The sequence below is a fragment of the Syngnathus floridae genome, chromosome 22 (genome assembly GCF_059516105.1).
Source record: "Syngnathus floridae isolate MCC-2025c chromosome 22, RoL_Sflo_1.0, whole genome shotgun sequence".
Classification (NCBI taxonomy): domain Eukaryota; kingdom Metazoa; phylum Chordata; class Actinopteri; order Syngnathiformes; family Syngnathidae; genus Syngnathus; species Syngnathus floridae.
The window spans coordinates 4,515,690-4,530,756 of NC_142434.1; the positions used below are offsets into that span (position 1 = coordinate 4,515,690).

The 15,067-nt window shown below is 43.2% G+C and overlaps 2 protein-coding genes across 5 annotated transcripts; both read right to left on the reverse strand.

Annotated features, from left to right (window-relative positions):
- Nucleotides 1-3,847: 3,847 nt before the first annotated feature.
- Nucleotides 3,848-13,708, reverse strand: braf (B-Raf proto-oncogene, serine/threonine kinase). 3 transcript variants are annotated; one of them, XM_088366919.1, is made up of 20 exons: nt 13,525-13,708; nt 11,733-11,834; nt 11,388-11,666; nt 10,736-10,839; nt 10,553-10,655; nt 10,334-10,482; nt 10,139-10,258; nt 9,921-10,080; nt 9,777-9,816; nt 9,050-9,169; nt 8,400-8,536; nt 8,213-8,330; nt 8,036-8,120; nt 7,795-7,971; nt 7,678-7,724; nt 7,469-7,587; nt 7,275-7,406; nt 7,064-7,198; nt 6,826-6,979; nt 3,848-6,727 (listed from the first exon to the last, which is right to left on the reverse strand). In XM_088366919.1, exons 1-20 carry the CDS (start codon nt 13,678-13,680, stop codon nt 6,705-6,707), a joined length of 2,460 nt encoding a protein of 819 aa, XP_088223045.1. In that variant the 5' UTR covers nt 13,681-13,708; the 3' UTR covers nt 3,848-6,704. The 3 variants fall into 3 exon arrangements, with proteins under 3 accessions (XP_088223045.1, XP_088223046.1, XP_088223044.1); XM_088366920.1 differs by lacking the exon at nt 9,050-9,169; XM_088366918.1 differs by having other exon boundaries at nt 8,213-8,536.
- Nucleotides 13,709-13,998: 290 nt separating this feature from the next.
- mrps33 (mitochondrial ribosomal protein S33) lies at nt 13,999-15,057 on the reverse strand. Of its 2 annotated transcripts, none has more exons than XM_088366833.1 (3): nt 14,887-15,057; nt 14,433-14,649; nt 13,999-14,325 (listed from the first exon to the last, which is right to left on the reverse strand). In XM_088366833.1, the coding sequence occupies exons 2-3, from the start codon at nt 14,645-14,647 to the stop codon at nt 14,220-14,222; spliced, it is 321 nt and encodes a 106-aa protein (XP_088222959.1). In that variant the 5' UTR covers nt 14,648-14,649; nt 14,887-15,057; the 3' UTR covers nt 13,999-14,219. The 2 variants fall into 2 exon arrangements, with proteins under 2 accessions (XP_088222959.1, XP_088222960.1); XM_088366834.1 differs by having other exon boundaries at nt 14,433-14,652; nt 14,887-15,051.
- Nucleotides 15,058-15,067: the final 10 nt, after the last annotated feature.

Consider the following 15,067-nt stretch of genomic DNA (forward strand, 5'->3'; position numbering starts at 1 on the left):
TGTCTCACCTTGGCCACTAGATGGGGTTGTTTCCTCTTCTTAAGATGTTTAAAACCTAATATAAAAATACTGTTTTTTGGACAACTTATTACAATTATTTATTTATATTATTTATTTTACATTTATTTTGTACAACAATTTATTTGATTTGTTTTTTAATAGTAATGGAAGCTGTTTATTTTTTATTTTTATGTGAAGCAATGCCATGTTGATTGCATTAGAAGACAGATTGTGTCCTGTATTGTCTTCCCCAGCAAATACACTCGCTGAATAAAGCATCTTTGTTGAACATTCTGGTACTATTTGATAATAAAATGATCAATTTTGTCAGGCGTAATCACAAAAATCAAACGTTTCCATGCTATGATCGATGCAAACACACTGAAACTCAGTGTGTGAAGGCTAACGGAATGAAAGCTTCAAAGAGGCAAAAACAAATTGCCACTGCTTTAACATTCTCTCCTAATGGTGTGGATGTGTTGTTTGAATGAGATAACAGAGATAAATAGCCACATCAGTTCTACTATGAGAGCGTTTTCTGTCTGTCGGTGCCATTCGCGGACACCGTGATTACAAATTAGAGCGTCGGCTGCCAAGAACCAACGTGGACAAAGCATGGAATACCCTCGGAGGCCGGGAACTATTTGATTTCCCGCTACAAAGAAGAGCCGAACACATTGAAATGGTGTTTGGTTGTCATTTAACGCTCTGTTTGTTGTGACAAGCGATGGGAGGACTGACATGGGCTTTGCGGAACATGAAAACAAGGATTTACTTTGGGATTTGGGTGAAGTGAAGCTTAGCAAAAAGTTTAGTCTGGGTTGATGCGTGCATTAAACCCTGACTCACAATCTTTATTTTTCTGCGTATAAATCTAGTGGAGAAATAGAAAACATGGAGACAATTAATAAAAATATTTTAAAATGGTTCATAAAAGAAACATCGAAACCGCACCTATGTTGTATCCACCAACCTTTTCAAAGGTTTTTTTTCCCAGCTCCATTTCCTTCCCTCAATTAAGGCAGCAATCTTGTCTGTGTTTTGTTTTCACAGCGTCACTCCAACAGAAAAGATAATTGAACAAAATGGATCGTTATTTAGCTTGCAGCACAGCCATTAAGCTAAGTGCTGGCTGCGCTCGCGTTTCTTCACTTTGGTCTCCAGCTATGTCGCATTCCTCGAAAAGGAGTTGGGGGTCCGTTTTTATTCTCTGGATTGTTACTTTTAAGTAAGAAAAAAAATCGTAGGTGTTCATTTTTACATCAAAGCAATATTGTAGTCTGTAAAACCAATTTAGAAACTTTTCGAATTATTTTCTGACAGCCTGGGAGGTTTTTTTTTTCCCTTTCTATTACAAACTGCTTTAAATGCTGTGCAGCACAAATGTATCCAAACTTCATCTTTTTTTTTCTTCTTGTCAAACGCACCATTAGTCCCACCTTGGGTCAAATGCTGTAACTGTGGACCCTTCAGCCACAGTTGCAAATGACTCAGCTGGGGATTTCCCTTTCCGGCTGTATGACGGGTTATTTTTCACTCACTTTTTTTGGGGGGGGTGAATGAGAAATAAACTGCACATACCGCCTTGACAGGCCTTAATAAATAACACCTCTTTTGGTTCAAATCCAGCACCAGCGATGTGGAAATGCAAAAATTAATTGACCGTAATCATGAAATATAGTAGTAGACTGAGCACTGCTTCAAAAGTACTTAGTGGCTACGAAAAAAAATGTAAATGCCTGTAAATGCCACAAGAGGGCAGCAAATTAATTCTATGAGACTAAATGAAGGTCAATAAAGTTCCTTGTGTCAAATATACCACAAGTGGAGTTTTTTAAAAAACTTTTACAGGAGTCTTTCTACTCAAGTACAAAATGAGTATGCCGCCTCTTCCAATTCATTATATGAAATCTGATTTCCAAAGTCACTGCGGAACTCACCTCTCATCGCATTGTCAGTAGGGGCGGGCAAGTATCGTTAGATGGAAGAGTTGGAGCGCTTTGGGAGAAGCCCGGGAAGACAATTAATCACTCAGGAGAGGCAACCACCGCAGGGCCAGGGGTTGCAAAGCGCACATGGTGAGTGGAATATCTGATGAGGGCAAGACAGAGATGATCTGGCTGATGCATGAAGAGTAGGCGGGTAATCACAAGTGGAGATGCAAAATGCTGAGTTTTGAAAAGTTTACTTTATCTTCAATAACATCCAAAGAGTATTTTTGAGACTTCTATTTCAAATATTCGGTCATGTTATGGCGCGTCCACACCTCCAAACAAATGGAAATTGCAGGAAGAGTACTGACATTTCTTTTGATTTTAAATAAAAGAAACTTGAAATTGACAGGCAAAGAACAAATGTCAAGTACAAGGAGATGGAAAAGAAGCGGAGGACCTAAATAGACTCGGCGCTAGTGACAAAAATCTCATAGAGATGAGACAGCCCCGAGATGCTGGGCAGGCGAGAATCTGACACCGAAGGACTGATGTGACAGATAATTGGCCAGATCGGCGGATGAAATGGAAATAGAAGAACTTACAGCAGAAACTGCCCTAGTACCAAATCATATTTCAAAACGAAATTACAAATAAATATGACCATAAATGGAAAAAAAATCAAATTTCATCATACAATTCGTATCTATGCAATATCTTAACTTGGTTACCATGGTAACGCTCTTCCTAAGAACTGCACTTATTGTGCGACTGCATTTGCAAACATAATTTCAACAACTTGAGCAAAGGTCAACCATTGCAAGCCGCAAATAAAGCAGCCACAAGAATTCTAAACTGCACAAAACTGTTTTATCTCTCCATTGAGTGAGTTGTTGCTCCCCACTGTCCTTTATACCTTGAGCAAGAAACAGGCCCACCAACTGCTGGGGCGTCCAAGTAAGCTGCCTGAGCAAAAAGTGCTATTCTTTGTTTTTTTCCTCCCCTGACAGTTGCTTCTGAACATGTGTGGGAGGATTACCTTAGAGCTATTACGCAAAACACAGATATCTACATTATGGTGATAAAAGGGAGACAAGGTGATGAGGGATTTTTATAGCCAGCTATAAATATGTTCAGTAGTTGCCCATTATCATATTTCAGGCACAGCGGAAAAACTGCCGGAAGGCACAGATAACGTCAACCCGACAACAAGGCTGATTGTCACAAACCTAATAGCGATGATGGGATGTCAGGAGTCGGGCCAACATTGCGCGGAGGTCCCTCAGCGCCCCCTGGTGGGTAAGAGCAGGAAGAACGTGAGCATTTTCTGTACATAGATGATAAAGTATAGCAATAGACACTGCTGAAAGGGAATTTCAAACGTCTTTACCCTTCTTCAGATTTGTCCATAATCTTGGTTGCTTGGCTCACGTGATTTTTATTAATTAAGCTTAATTGCTTAACTTTAATTGCGAAAATACGTACACACAAGTGAGCACCTGCAAAATGGCGCTGCAGTCCAGTTTAATGGGTGGAATTTGAGTAAATAATTGGGGGGAAAAAAGACTCATGAGAGACCAAATACTTTCCGCCCGCATTTATTCCTCACCATGCAAGTAAGAAATAAAAAAGCAAATTCTGCAGTCGTCTTTGATTGACGCCAATCAGCACAAATATATGAGCTAGCAAGACGCCAAAATGACACGTTGGTGTAAAAAGTGCAAAGAGCAGCCAGTCACTTTGCAAATAAAGACTTTTCAATACTTATCAGACTCTTTTCCTTTTCTTATTAAGACATTTTGGACGACTTGCTGCTGTCCGTCTGCTGTTGTGCAAAACAGAAAGTTACTGTTGTAACTGGCAACAGTCCAATGCTGCCCCCGTGTGGACAAAAAGCAGCACAACAACCCCACTACTTCATTTTCATGCACTTCTTTAATATATCAGTTTCTCATATTCACAACAAATACATTAAGCTCTTTCTCCTTATGATACAGCCTTAAATAGTTTTTTTCTTGTACACGCAACCATTTTTGAAAATGTCTTTGGACATTTTAAAGTTTGTTACATGTGTAGATCTCTCCATGCTTTCCTAGCAAATTGACAAGATTTTTTATGTACATTATTTACAGATGGAGAAGAGGGGAATGAACAAAACAAGCAAACAGTTTTAAAGACATGATAGTTCTGCTGGACAAAATTAGGCGGTGTTTTTTTTAAAGGTGCAGGCAGCAAAGACAAAAGGAGGAACATTAAAAAAAAAGTACACCGACTTAGACAATGGAGGTCACTTTTAGGCAATTTATAGGCGCGCTTATCCCTAAATTAACATTATAGTGTGACTTTATGGAGTAGATTTAAGTGGTGGGGGGTGACAGAAAAAGATATCAAATGACACAGAAGCCCACTTTTCAGTCAGTGCTTTTGAAATGGGATTAAAAGAAAAATAATACATAAGTCAAGCCATAATAATAAAATTGCAGTCATGAAACAATAATGGAAATGTAGTTGACACTTTTATAATGTTTAAAGAGGATTGGTAACAAGTGACAAAGCATAAAAATAAAAAGCATGTACCTTCTGATTTTTGTTGTTTTGTGCATTTAAAAACAATAATAATACACAACTTAGCGATACATGCTTTTCATTTGAAGCCAAGTCAAATGGTTCCATTTTTGCTCTTTAATAAATGTAAAATAATTTTCGTTTCTTGCACTTGAAATTTATAGCGTGAATTTCCGTTTTAACGAATCCCCAAAAACCAGGATAAAGATCATAATTGAAACGTTCCAAATAATTATAATAATTGAAACGTTTGGCAATAACAGTTTTCAACAGAGCTGTGCAGTTTGCTTTGTCACCCCCCGTCACTTCCAAAGTTAACGTAAAACATGGACGACTATATCAGACATAAATAACTATTGTAAAAGGAGCTGCCAGGAAGTGAAAAGCAAAGCATAATCTTTCATGACCGCTTACGATGGCAACTCTACGCTTCAAATCCCAAAACAACTAAAATGGTGAGCTCAGCTCTCTTCACTTTGGGAGTGGAGACATATTCCGAACAAATAAAAAAGCAGACTGACGGCAAAATCTAAGCATCGGGTCCTGCAGATGCCAAACTCGTGAGGCCACCGACTTCGGATGTGCTTTGCCAAATTGGGACAAAAATAATGTCAATAATAACACAAAAAAAGGCAAGTCGCTCATTTGCTTCAAATCATTTCTACAAAGTGCAATGTCTAGAAGTCACAGACTTGGCAAGAAAGCTTAAAAAAAAATCCGAAAATTAGCTTGTAAAACATAAACAAATAAATACTGCTGGTCTGTACAGAAAAAAAAAAAAAATTAACAAAACTGCACATTCTGGAATGAACTCATTAGATTCATCTGAGCGTTTCATTGAGTGACACCGCAACCCGTTTAGTCAGGCTGCTTTAAGAAATGGGATTAAAGCCACGTAACGCACTAAAAAAAAAGGAACAGAAACAATGACATGCACAAAATGTGCTCAACTTCAGTACCCCCCCACCCCAAAAAAAACCTCTTCCCAAAATCTTAAGATACTCAAACAACTTCCTCGTAAACTGTTCAGTGCTTTAAAATGGAATGTAGATCCCACTTCTATCACTTGCCCCCCCCCCACAAAAAAAGTAGTCATTCCATGGGCACCAAATTTTTTTTGTTGCTTCTATCACCAAAAAGAGATGTGTTGCTTTTATGGCCCAAAAAAGTTTCGTAGCTTTCATTGCCTCCCCGAAAACATCGCTTTTGTTGGCCCCCAAAAAGTTTTGTTGTTTCTAAGGCAAAAAAAGTCTTCTACTGTCCTATCGCAAAAAAAAAATGTGTTGTCTTTAATCTTTTTACGAATAAAAATATTAAAATTCATGCTTCTGTCGCCAAAATTTGTTGCTTTTATTTAATTTTTTTTGCCATGTCAACTGTCAAATACATTTTGTTGTTTCTATCATCAATAGATGTATTATCGTTTCTATCGTCCCCAAAAATCTTTATAGCAAAATAAAGAGCTTTTATCACCCACAAAAACTCGGCAAAAAAAAGCTAATTTTGGTTGCTAACGTCTCATTAAACCTTTGTACCTGCCAAAACAGTCTTCATTTTTTTTTTTTGGGACAAGGGTAAGGTCAGGAATAGGGCGAAGGCAAAAAGCAACAAGCTTGCTGCTGGACGGAAAGTTTTCTCCAAAAAACCCAAACCTCTAGCTAGCGCTAGTTAAAGTCGTAGCATGACAAACTTTGAGCTATATATAGAAAAAGTAGCTTTCAAGTCACGGTTGGGGAAGAAGTCCTCCCGCTTCTCAGCTCATCTCAGCGAGCCCGGCAGAGGGCCGCCCCCTGCAGGCCGCCTTCCAAAGTGCAGCCGGAGCTGCTCGGCCTTTTCCTCGCCGTGTCGCATCCCGTCGCCATTTTCTTAGGCGGGCTAGTCCACCTGGGAAGTTTGCCCCGCCTCCAAATGGTTTTGGTATGGATATATCCGTGCTTGGTTTTCTTTTACGATTTTTTTGTGGTGTATTTTTCTTAAATTGGATTTTTTTTTTGCCCCCCCAATTCAATTTGCTGTCGCTTTGGCTGGTTGCCCAACGGACAGCTTTGAAGCTGGAAGGAATCTCATCATTTGTAGAGGAAGAAAACGGCACATTCGTTTAAGACTACATTTCAGTTTTGTTTTTTTTCCAGTGATGAATTAATCCACGGCAAGGACGGAAGGACTTTGGAGCAGTGACGAGGGAAGGGCTGGTGAGATGCACAGCACTTACTTGAATGCTGAAAACTCCCCTGATGAGAAAATAAATAAATAAATATAAATAAATGCTGAAATAGCAGGAGCAAAATTTTAATTGGGTTAAGAGAAATCCAAGACTTATGGGACCTACCATAGCCGCCCGCTTGGATAGGAGTTTTGGGCGAGGCGCAGGCGTATAAGCTGAAGTCCTCCGTCTGAAAGCCGGCGCGGTTTAACGAAGGCTCCGAGGCGCTGCGGTGGATTTTGGGTAACGAGCGAGCTAGCAGCTCGATGGACGCCAAGATCTGAAAACATTCCAAATTGTCCTGTCACGAATAAGTGGTTCTTAACTCATAATACTACTATAAAATAATAATATGAGTAGTAACCTGAGGGAAGAGGGGTCGCTCCTCTCTCTTCTTCTTCAAGCAGTCGGCCATTAGCCTCTTCATAGCCTTCGGGCAGTTGCTCCGCACCTTGCTGAGGTCGGGGGACAGGTAACCTCGGCCAACCATGAATATGATCTGCGCATGATTAGCGGAACACAGTTATGACATCTTTTTTTTTTTTTTTAAAGTCTTTCGAATGACATCATCTTACCTGATCTCTGTTGTTGATGTTGGAGTAGGGCAGCGCTCCTGACATGAGTTCATACAGCACAATCCCAAAGGCGTAGACGTCAGACTGGAAGCTGTAAGGATTCTTGTCCTGCAGTCGGATCACTTCCGGAGCCTTTAGGGGGCGCACAAGAGTGTTACTTCAAACGACTCGGTTGTCCGTTTGAAAGAACTCACCATCCACAGAATGGAGCCGGACAGCTGCTCAAACTGGTGGGAGCCGCTCCAGCGGGACTTGACTGTGGCCAGGCCAAAGTCGCCAATCTTCACTGTCAGATCCTCATGGAGGAAAATATCTGCGCAAGATGCGGTTAAGGAAAACCGTCACGCTGCACGTGTCATTAGATTTAGATGCCTGTTTTATTGCCGCTTCAAATCCAAGATACTGTTGCTCTTCAGATCGCGGTGGATGATGGACTTGGCGTGCAGGTAACTAAGGAAGCAAAAAAAAAAATTACAAGTCTATTGATGCAGTCAATTGTTGAATTTTGGGGTGTGCTCACTCCATCCCCTGAGCGGTCTGCCTGGCGATGTCGATGAGCTTGATCATTTCAAACTTGGTCTCGATGATGTGCAGGTGATGGTAGAGGCTGGAGCCTTCGCACCACTGCGTCACGATGGCCAGCTGAGGCTTGGTGGTGTAGCCCATGAACAGCAAGATGTTGACGTGACGCGTTTTCCTGGAACGATGAAGAATGTCGGCCATGTTCTAAGCGGGGGGGACGCTGATGAGTTTGAGGTTACCTGAGGACGCCCACTTCGTTCTTGAAGGCCTGAAGCTGCTGAGGTGTCGGAGCGGTCACGTTCAACATCTTCACCGCCACATCCCCTTAAAGGACATTTGAGTCATTTTTTTAAATTAATCGATTTTTTTTTTTTAATAGTTGGTGAGCAAGATAAGCAGAGCTGCAATCGTCCTACCATGCCACTTTCCTTTGAAGACAGTTCCAAAGGAGCCGGAGCCTATCCTCTGCCCGAGCGTGATCTGCCCCTCTGGGATTTCCCAGTCGTCACTGGAGTCCCGCCTCCCCAGCGTTTTCTGTCGAACACAACACCCGTGAGATTCTATCGATGAAGACGGGACGTCCCCGTTATCGACGGGACCCACCATCTTGTTACGGTCCTCGGACGAGGACGACGACTTGCGCTCCCTCTGCGGGCACGGCGACTTCTGGGGCACCTTGACGTTGGTCAGGGAGCCGGGGAGCGAGGCTGGCGGTGTGGCCGACAATCCGGTGGTTGACCCTGAAGGGTGGGAAGGGGGAGGGGGGGAGAAAAGAGGGAAAGACAGGTAGGTGGAAAGGTAACTAATTCCGAACGGGAGTTGGAATCTAGTATTTGTCGACATGCAGGGGAAAGGTGAGGGGGGGGCGCTTGATTGGATGGCGTTAGAGTCAAGCCCCCCTTTGGCGCCATCTGGTGGCACCTTGGTGTCAAGGAGGTATGTTGAGGTGAGATGAGGAGTTTCATTTCAGTATTTCCCGCCATGTTGTGATGCGGCAACTTAACCTCCACACTTTCGGAGTGCTTAACTTAAAGCCGATTTTAAAAGAAACTAGTTGAAATGACAATACAGTTTTAATAAATCTGGCTCGGTTAACTACTGACGGTTTGAGGAACAGTGGTGGTGAAAGATGGGGGGGGGGGTCACACAGCGAATGAGACGGACCTGGTGTTTGCGAATGCGGGGAGGCGGTGGTGGTGAAAGCAGGATGAAGGGGAAGGGGGGCACGAGAACACACAGAAGGGCCTGACTACCTCGGAACACGGGCTCGGGCTCAAAATCAAACACTATGTCATTGGGGTAGGAGTATAGGAGGGGGCTTGAGGTCCGTGTTCGGTGCTTCCTCAAGCAGCGGGCAGGGTGGGTCGGGGGGGCTGCAGGGCAAAGAGAGACAGACAGACCATCACTGCTATTCACTCACCCTGCCCCTCGCCACTCAAGCTAAGCGTGCCCACCGAACTCCAAAGCATATCACATCAAGCTTCGGTTGGGCCTTGATTAACATTTATTCGCGCGTGTATTTTTTTTTTTTTTTTAATTTAAAGAAATTAATTCAAATTTAAAAATATTGTGAATTACATTAAGGGACTCCTGTAACACATAAATCATTATTGTTTTAAAATTACTTTTAATTTTTTTCATTAATAGTAAATAATTTTATGTAAAAACACATCAGATCTTGTTTATAAACATCAACAAAAAGGTTTTTAATTTTTAAATTAATTGAAAACGTTAGTTCCAGCAACGAGGAAAAAAAAAAAAAAGCAAATGACGACTAACATGAATTACACTGTCATGTCAGGTTGTAGGAAAACGAGCACCGAATCTAAAGTTTCTAGGGTCTTCACATGCACGTATATACAAACACACACACACTCACACACACACACACACACACACACACACACAGAAGACCAGAGTGCACGCAGACACGCGGGATGGTGGGAAAAAAAAGAACAAAAATGGAGGCAGGATCCTTACCTCCATCAGACCTCACTAGTCCCTGATCTCGGATGAGGTCCTGAAAAAAGAAAAAAAAAACTTCATTATATTATTACCATTATTATGGCGGACTCTTACGCAACTGTAAAAAGTGCAAAGCGTGAAACCGAATTCATCACTCACATCAATGTTGACGGCCTCGATGGTGTTGATATGAACGTTGGGAGCTGAGGACGAGCGATCCCGCTGGCCGAACTGGTTGCGGTGCTCCTCCTCGCTGGGCCGGAAACTCGGCGGGATGGGGATGGACTTGGACGGGGACAAGGCGGCGTGGCACATGGACCTGTTGATGGGCCCGTTAGTAGGCTTGTCAGAAAGGTCAGAGTGCAAAGGAGGCTCACCCGGTGGAGTCGGACGGAGGGAGCGACGGACAGACTTCGGAGACGGGGGTGGTCCCTTCTGAGGAGACCTCCTCTTGGGTAAAAGGGTGATGCTCGAAGAACTTGGACACCAGCAGCAAACTGCGCGGCACAGAATTGCGTCATCATCAGCACGCAGCCTTGAACGTGACGGGCTACTTCTCACGTGGCACTTACTCGAGCTGGTCGTAGTTGACGCACATGAGGGGGACCTCGGTGCTGCAGCGCTGGTGGAACTTATAACCGCACGTCTGACAGCGGAAGCCCTGGAAAAGAAGCTTCCGGCAGAAGTCGCAGAAGGCCAGCGTGAAGAAGGTCTTCCTCACCTGGAGACGACAAACACGTTCCAATAAGCCACATTTTGCATTTTTGATATAACTTTTGACATATACTTACAAAGTTGTGCGTGGTGAGCGGCACATTCTCCAAGACTTCCACGTGCAACTGTTCTCCCGTGAGCCAGGAAATATCCGTATCCCAACCGATAGGCTTCTTCTCTCTGATAGAAAATAAAATCAAAAATCAAAATCAGCACAGTTCTTTTCTTTCCTAATTTTAGTGCGTTTGTATCACACTCACCCGTCTTGTATCCTGTAGACGCCGCAGCACTCCGGGATGAGTCCTCGCATCATGAGGGCCTTCTTGAGCGAGTCTCGCACGGTCATCCCACAGCGGGCGGGGACCTGAAACATCTCACCGTTAGTTTTGTTTCCTTACATGTACCATATTTTCCGGACTATAAGGCGTACCTAAAAACCTAAAATTTACTCAAAAGCCGACAGTGTGCCTTATAATCAGGTGCGCCTTATATATGGACCAAATTCCTAAATTTAAACTGGCCCGAAGCATTGTGTCATGAAATCAATCATAAGTGGCCTGCTGAAGACTATGAATCAAAAAGACTATGGATCATTATTTTGTGATTATAAAGTAATTTGTTGCGTCTGAAGTTGAAATAGAAAAGATAAAATGGAGAATGATTTGATTTGGATTAAAAATCTGACATGATGCATTAATGGTGCGCCTTATAGTTCGGTGCGCTTTACATAAGGACAAAGTTTTAAAATGGGGCATTCATTGAAGGTGCGCCTTATTGTCCGGAAAATACAGTACTGTGATGGCTCCATTTGAAATAAATAAATTGAACATAATGGCTATAAATAATGTAGGTCTCTGTCGGGGGCGTGGCCTAATGAGTGACAGGACCTAAGTCATTATTTTGAGAACGTACCACTGTTCGCTGTTTATTGGGCAGGAAGACCCGGACGATGGGCTTCTGCGGCGAGCGCGGGTTGCTGCGGCTGGCATCGATGGGTTTCTGGAGGACGGCCAGAGTGTTGGGCGCCGAGGGGAAAGCCTGAGCGCCTCCCCCGCCGCATCCCGTCTTGACCTCCACAAGCGCCGGCGTGGGACTCGGCGAGCAGAAGTCGGTGCCGTTACCGGTGGCCTCCAGAAGCTGCTGCTCCCTCTGCTGCAGGGCGTCCAGCTTGCTGGTGTACTCCTCATAGGCCTATTGCGTTGGGGGCGGAGTCTTAAATGATCGAGCTTCCATGCCGTGAAAGCAAATCACTCTCACCTCAAGATATATGGAGGGAGGATTATGTTCTCCTCCAAACTTATCCAGAAGAGCCTCTAAGTGTTCTTGTGTCAACTTGATCATCTGTTTGATGTTCCAGATCTGTTTTCGAGAAAGAAAAAAAACTTGATTCATTAAATTCTATTCAGTTTTGCCGACTTTGAAATTAGATCCTCTGTCTGGCGTGCGTCACTTTTATGAATAAAAAGCTTCTCACTGACCGACGGTAATCAGATATCAAAACCGATATCCATTCATGAGAATGACATCACTCATCTCTCCAGTCATTCACTCGAGAGAATATGACATCATGCAAGCTCATCAGTTTTCAGGCTTCCCTTTTGCCTGAATGAATTAGACCTATTTATAAGACTGAAGTAGCAGCGTACATTATTCCAGCTTCGGGAACTTCACTCCATTCCCCTTCTACAAGTTTGTACAGAATGCAAAAAGCAAAAACTCAGCGAGTAATTGAAAGGTTTGTATTTGCCTAAAGTTGCCACAAGGTGGCAGTAAAGCACTTTTCACTTTCAGGTCTAACTAAATGAAGCTCCTCCTGTTACTCTAACAAAGTTGCTTGGCACCAGAAGCAATTATTTTGGCTTGAGCTGTGTTGGACAATAATTTACTTTATATAAATTTATTTTTGTTCAAATAGCTAAACAATTTGTCTCAGCAATGCTAACTTCAACCAACACAAAGCCTTAAGTCCTCATTAAGAAACGGGGCCAGAATTTATGTAATTCAATACTGTGCATACAAATCTAAATACAGACAGCAAGTGTTAGCACATGACAATGTTTCACACTTAAAAAGGGCTGAAGGGTGAACGATGACTCAATGGGATGTTGAAAAGACGGCTATTTCCTGATATTGCTCTTATCCTCCCGACTTTCAGGAACTGTATCAGACGATGGCTATTTCCATCGCTAGGCCGTTTAAAGGAAACCTCAAAGATGAACAAACTTAAAAAAACCAATGGAGTTAAAATGTGTGTCAAACTTTGCCAATTCTGGTTATGTAGACATTTAGCTTGGCTTTTATTCTCCAATATAGGATTTTACTACTTTCAGGAGTTTAAATGATGCAGGTCCGCATGGATGTAGCTCAGATTTCAATATGAACAACTGAATAAATGTCATTAAAGGGAACAGGTAAGCAGAGCTGCACTGTGCTTCATTGGGTGTGCTGATAACTACTGGAAATAAAATATATTTAGCTGTGAATGAATGAAAACTAGGCGAATTGATGTGCAGAGGCCTGCATGGTCAAGTGTGTGCATGTTTTTTTTTTTTTTTGTACAAAAGTAACCTGTGCAGCTGCATAATACGTCAACACGACTCGAGCTAGCATCCACCATCAACCCCGAGTGGGTCTCTCCACCGCGTCCACGCAGCGGTGCACCCCTCTGGCAAAAGCGCCGCTAATTGCCCGTCTTTGTTGTGTCAACAGCGGCGTGCATTGCGTTGCGTGCCGTGGCGGCGCTGCAGTGAGAGCCGACGGAATAAACCGAGCAAGGCCCCGAGTAAACACCGACCCCTCGAATAAAAGCTCCCCGTCCAGCTGCTGCACGTTCCCGCCTAGCGGGAACCGAGGACCTAGAGATCCCCACCCGTTATACGGTTCTAGTCGTTGCCCGTTGTACCGCATCCCCCGCCGTCCGCGGAGGAGCCGGTGTCTCCTGAACATTTCCATCCAATTAGCCCCGCACGGAGCCCCGTTCCCCGTGCCCACTTTGCTCCCTCCCACCCCCTCCGCCGCCACCATCGCACCGCTGCCGTAAAGCGCCTACCTCCTCGTCTTGCGGACCTTCGGGGATCCCCGCCGGGCTTGAGGGCTCCAGCGCGGCGCCAAGCTCCTCGAGGCCCTGCTCCCCGCCCGGTTGCCGCTCTGAGGTGTCTCCGTTAAAGACGGGCGGTGGGGACTCGGCGCTGCTCAACGCCGCCATTTTAAAGTGTGAGAAAGTGAGTGGAAAATAAGAGAGACAAGCGCAGTGGCGTCGCTGCGGACCTAGGGGGCGACAAAAACAAACTTGAGCAGGCTGCAAAGCATCAGACGCACGAAACAGGCACACACGCACAACATCCACAAAGAAATGCAATATCTGTTTATTATTGTTTACTGATTTTTTTCCCCTCTGGTCATTTCTTTTTTACAAAAAAAAATACAATAAACTGAACATATACTTTTAACACAAGCGTACACACAAACAAGACACACATTACCAATACAGAGAATAAGGACTGAAAGAAATGGACAGATGGAATAGTATTTTTTTTGTCTCTCTTTAATACTTCCTAAAGTGAGCAACATTGCATCTGCAGTCAACAAAAATCTTTTCATACATCAAATTTAAATGACACAAACATAATCCAGAATTCTTGACACATCCCAAAAGAATCGTTCAAGTTGTGAACATTGCAAAGAATGTTTTGGCCGATCGATCGTTAAAGTCTCTCAATTGTCCCGGTTTTGAAGTGATGCAGCTCACTTCTTCTTGGTTGCTCTCTTCCCTTCTCCTTTCTTTGGCGGGCCTTTTCCTCTCAGCTTCCTCAAGCGACGCATCTCCTCCTTGAAATCCTCGTGCTCATCCCTGCGAACAAATATTAAAGATCAATCAAACATGCTAATTTAAAGACAGTCCAGGATGTACAAAATCATTGAAAAAAAACTTAGCTCTTGGCACGTGCCAAAAATTACCTGAAGAGTCCCATGAACCTGAGCTTCTGGGTCATGGAATAGTAGATCTTGTGCTGCGGGTACCAGTCGAACACTTCCTTCCGCTTGGCCATGGGAGGTTCCTGGAAAAGTCGCACCACCTTCATCGACTTGGAGTCCGTCGTACGTACGACATTCCCGAAGATTTGAGCGCTCAGCCTGGCCATGCGGAGTGCATAGTTGGACATGGTGGCCATAGCTGCTTAATAAGGAGGAGGAAAAGGAAATGTGTATTTTATGAGATTCATAACAGATGATAATAAAATAACAATAATAATGACAATACATTTTCATTGCATTGCAAATTTCATAAAAATATTATGCAATGTACCGATACTATTATCTTAATCTATTTTTTCATTTGATACGTCTTGGATGAAAACATTGGCGAGGTGGTCATATGCACACGCAAAATCAAGTTTATCGTCATTCTTACCTTAATCTCAAGGCCGTGTTGAAAAAAAACAACAGTGATTTAGGCTTGTAGCCGCAAATAAAGCATCATAAGAAACCTGGAAATTTCATTTTATGTAGCAAACAGGACAAAAATGTGTTGCAATTGTGTGTAACCTTCACGGAACGAGCGACGCTTCCGTATTCCGTCTGATTCTGAGCAG

Bases quoted from the DNA above. Each gene is read 5' to 3' on its own strand.
- braf (XM_088366918.1), bottom strand. From the start codon at position 13,680: ATGGCGGCGTTGAGCAGCGCCGAGTCCCCACCGCCCGTCTTTAACGGA. The intron at 10,081-10,138 runs GTGAGCCTCCTT...GCCCATCAACAG, and splicing joins CCTCCGTCCGACTCCACCGG to GTCCATGTGCCACGCCGCCT. The intron at 9,817-9,920 runs GTGAGTGATGAA...TTCTTTTTTCAG, and splicing joins TCGAGGCCGTCAACATTGAT to GACCTCATCCGAGATCAGGG.
- mrps33 (XM_088366833.1), bottom strand. From the start codon at position 14,647: ATGGCCACCATGTCCAACTATGCACTCCGCATGGCCAGGCTGAGCGCT. The intron at 14,326-14,432 runs GTAATTTTTGGC...ATTTGTTCGCAG, and splicing joins AGGTTCATGGGACTCTTCAG to GGATGAGCACGAGGATTTCA.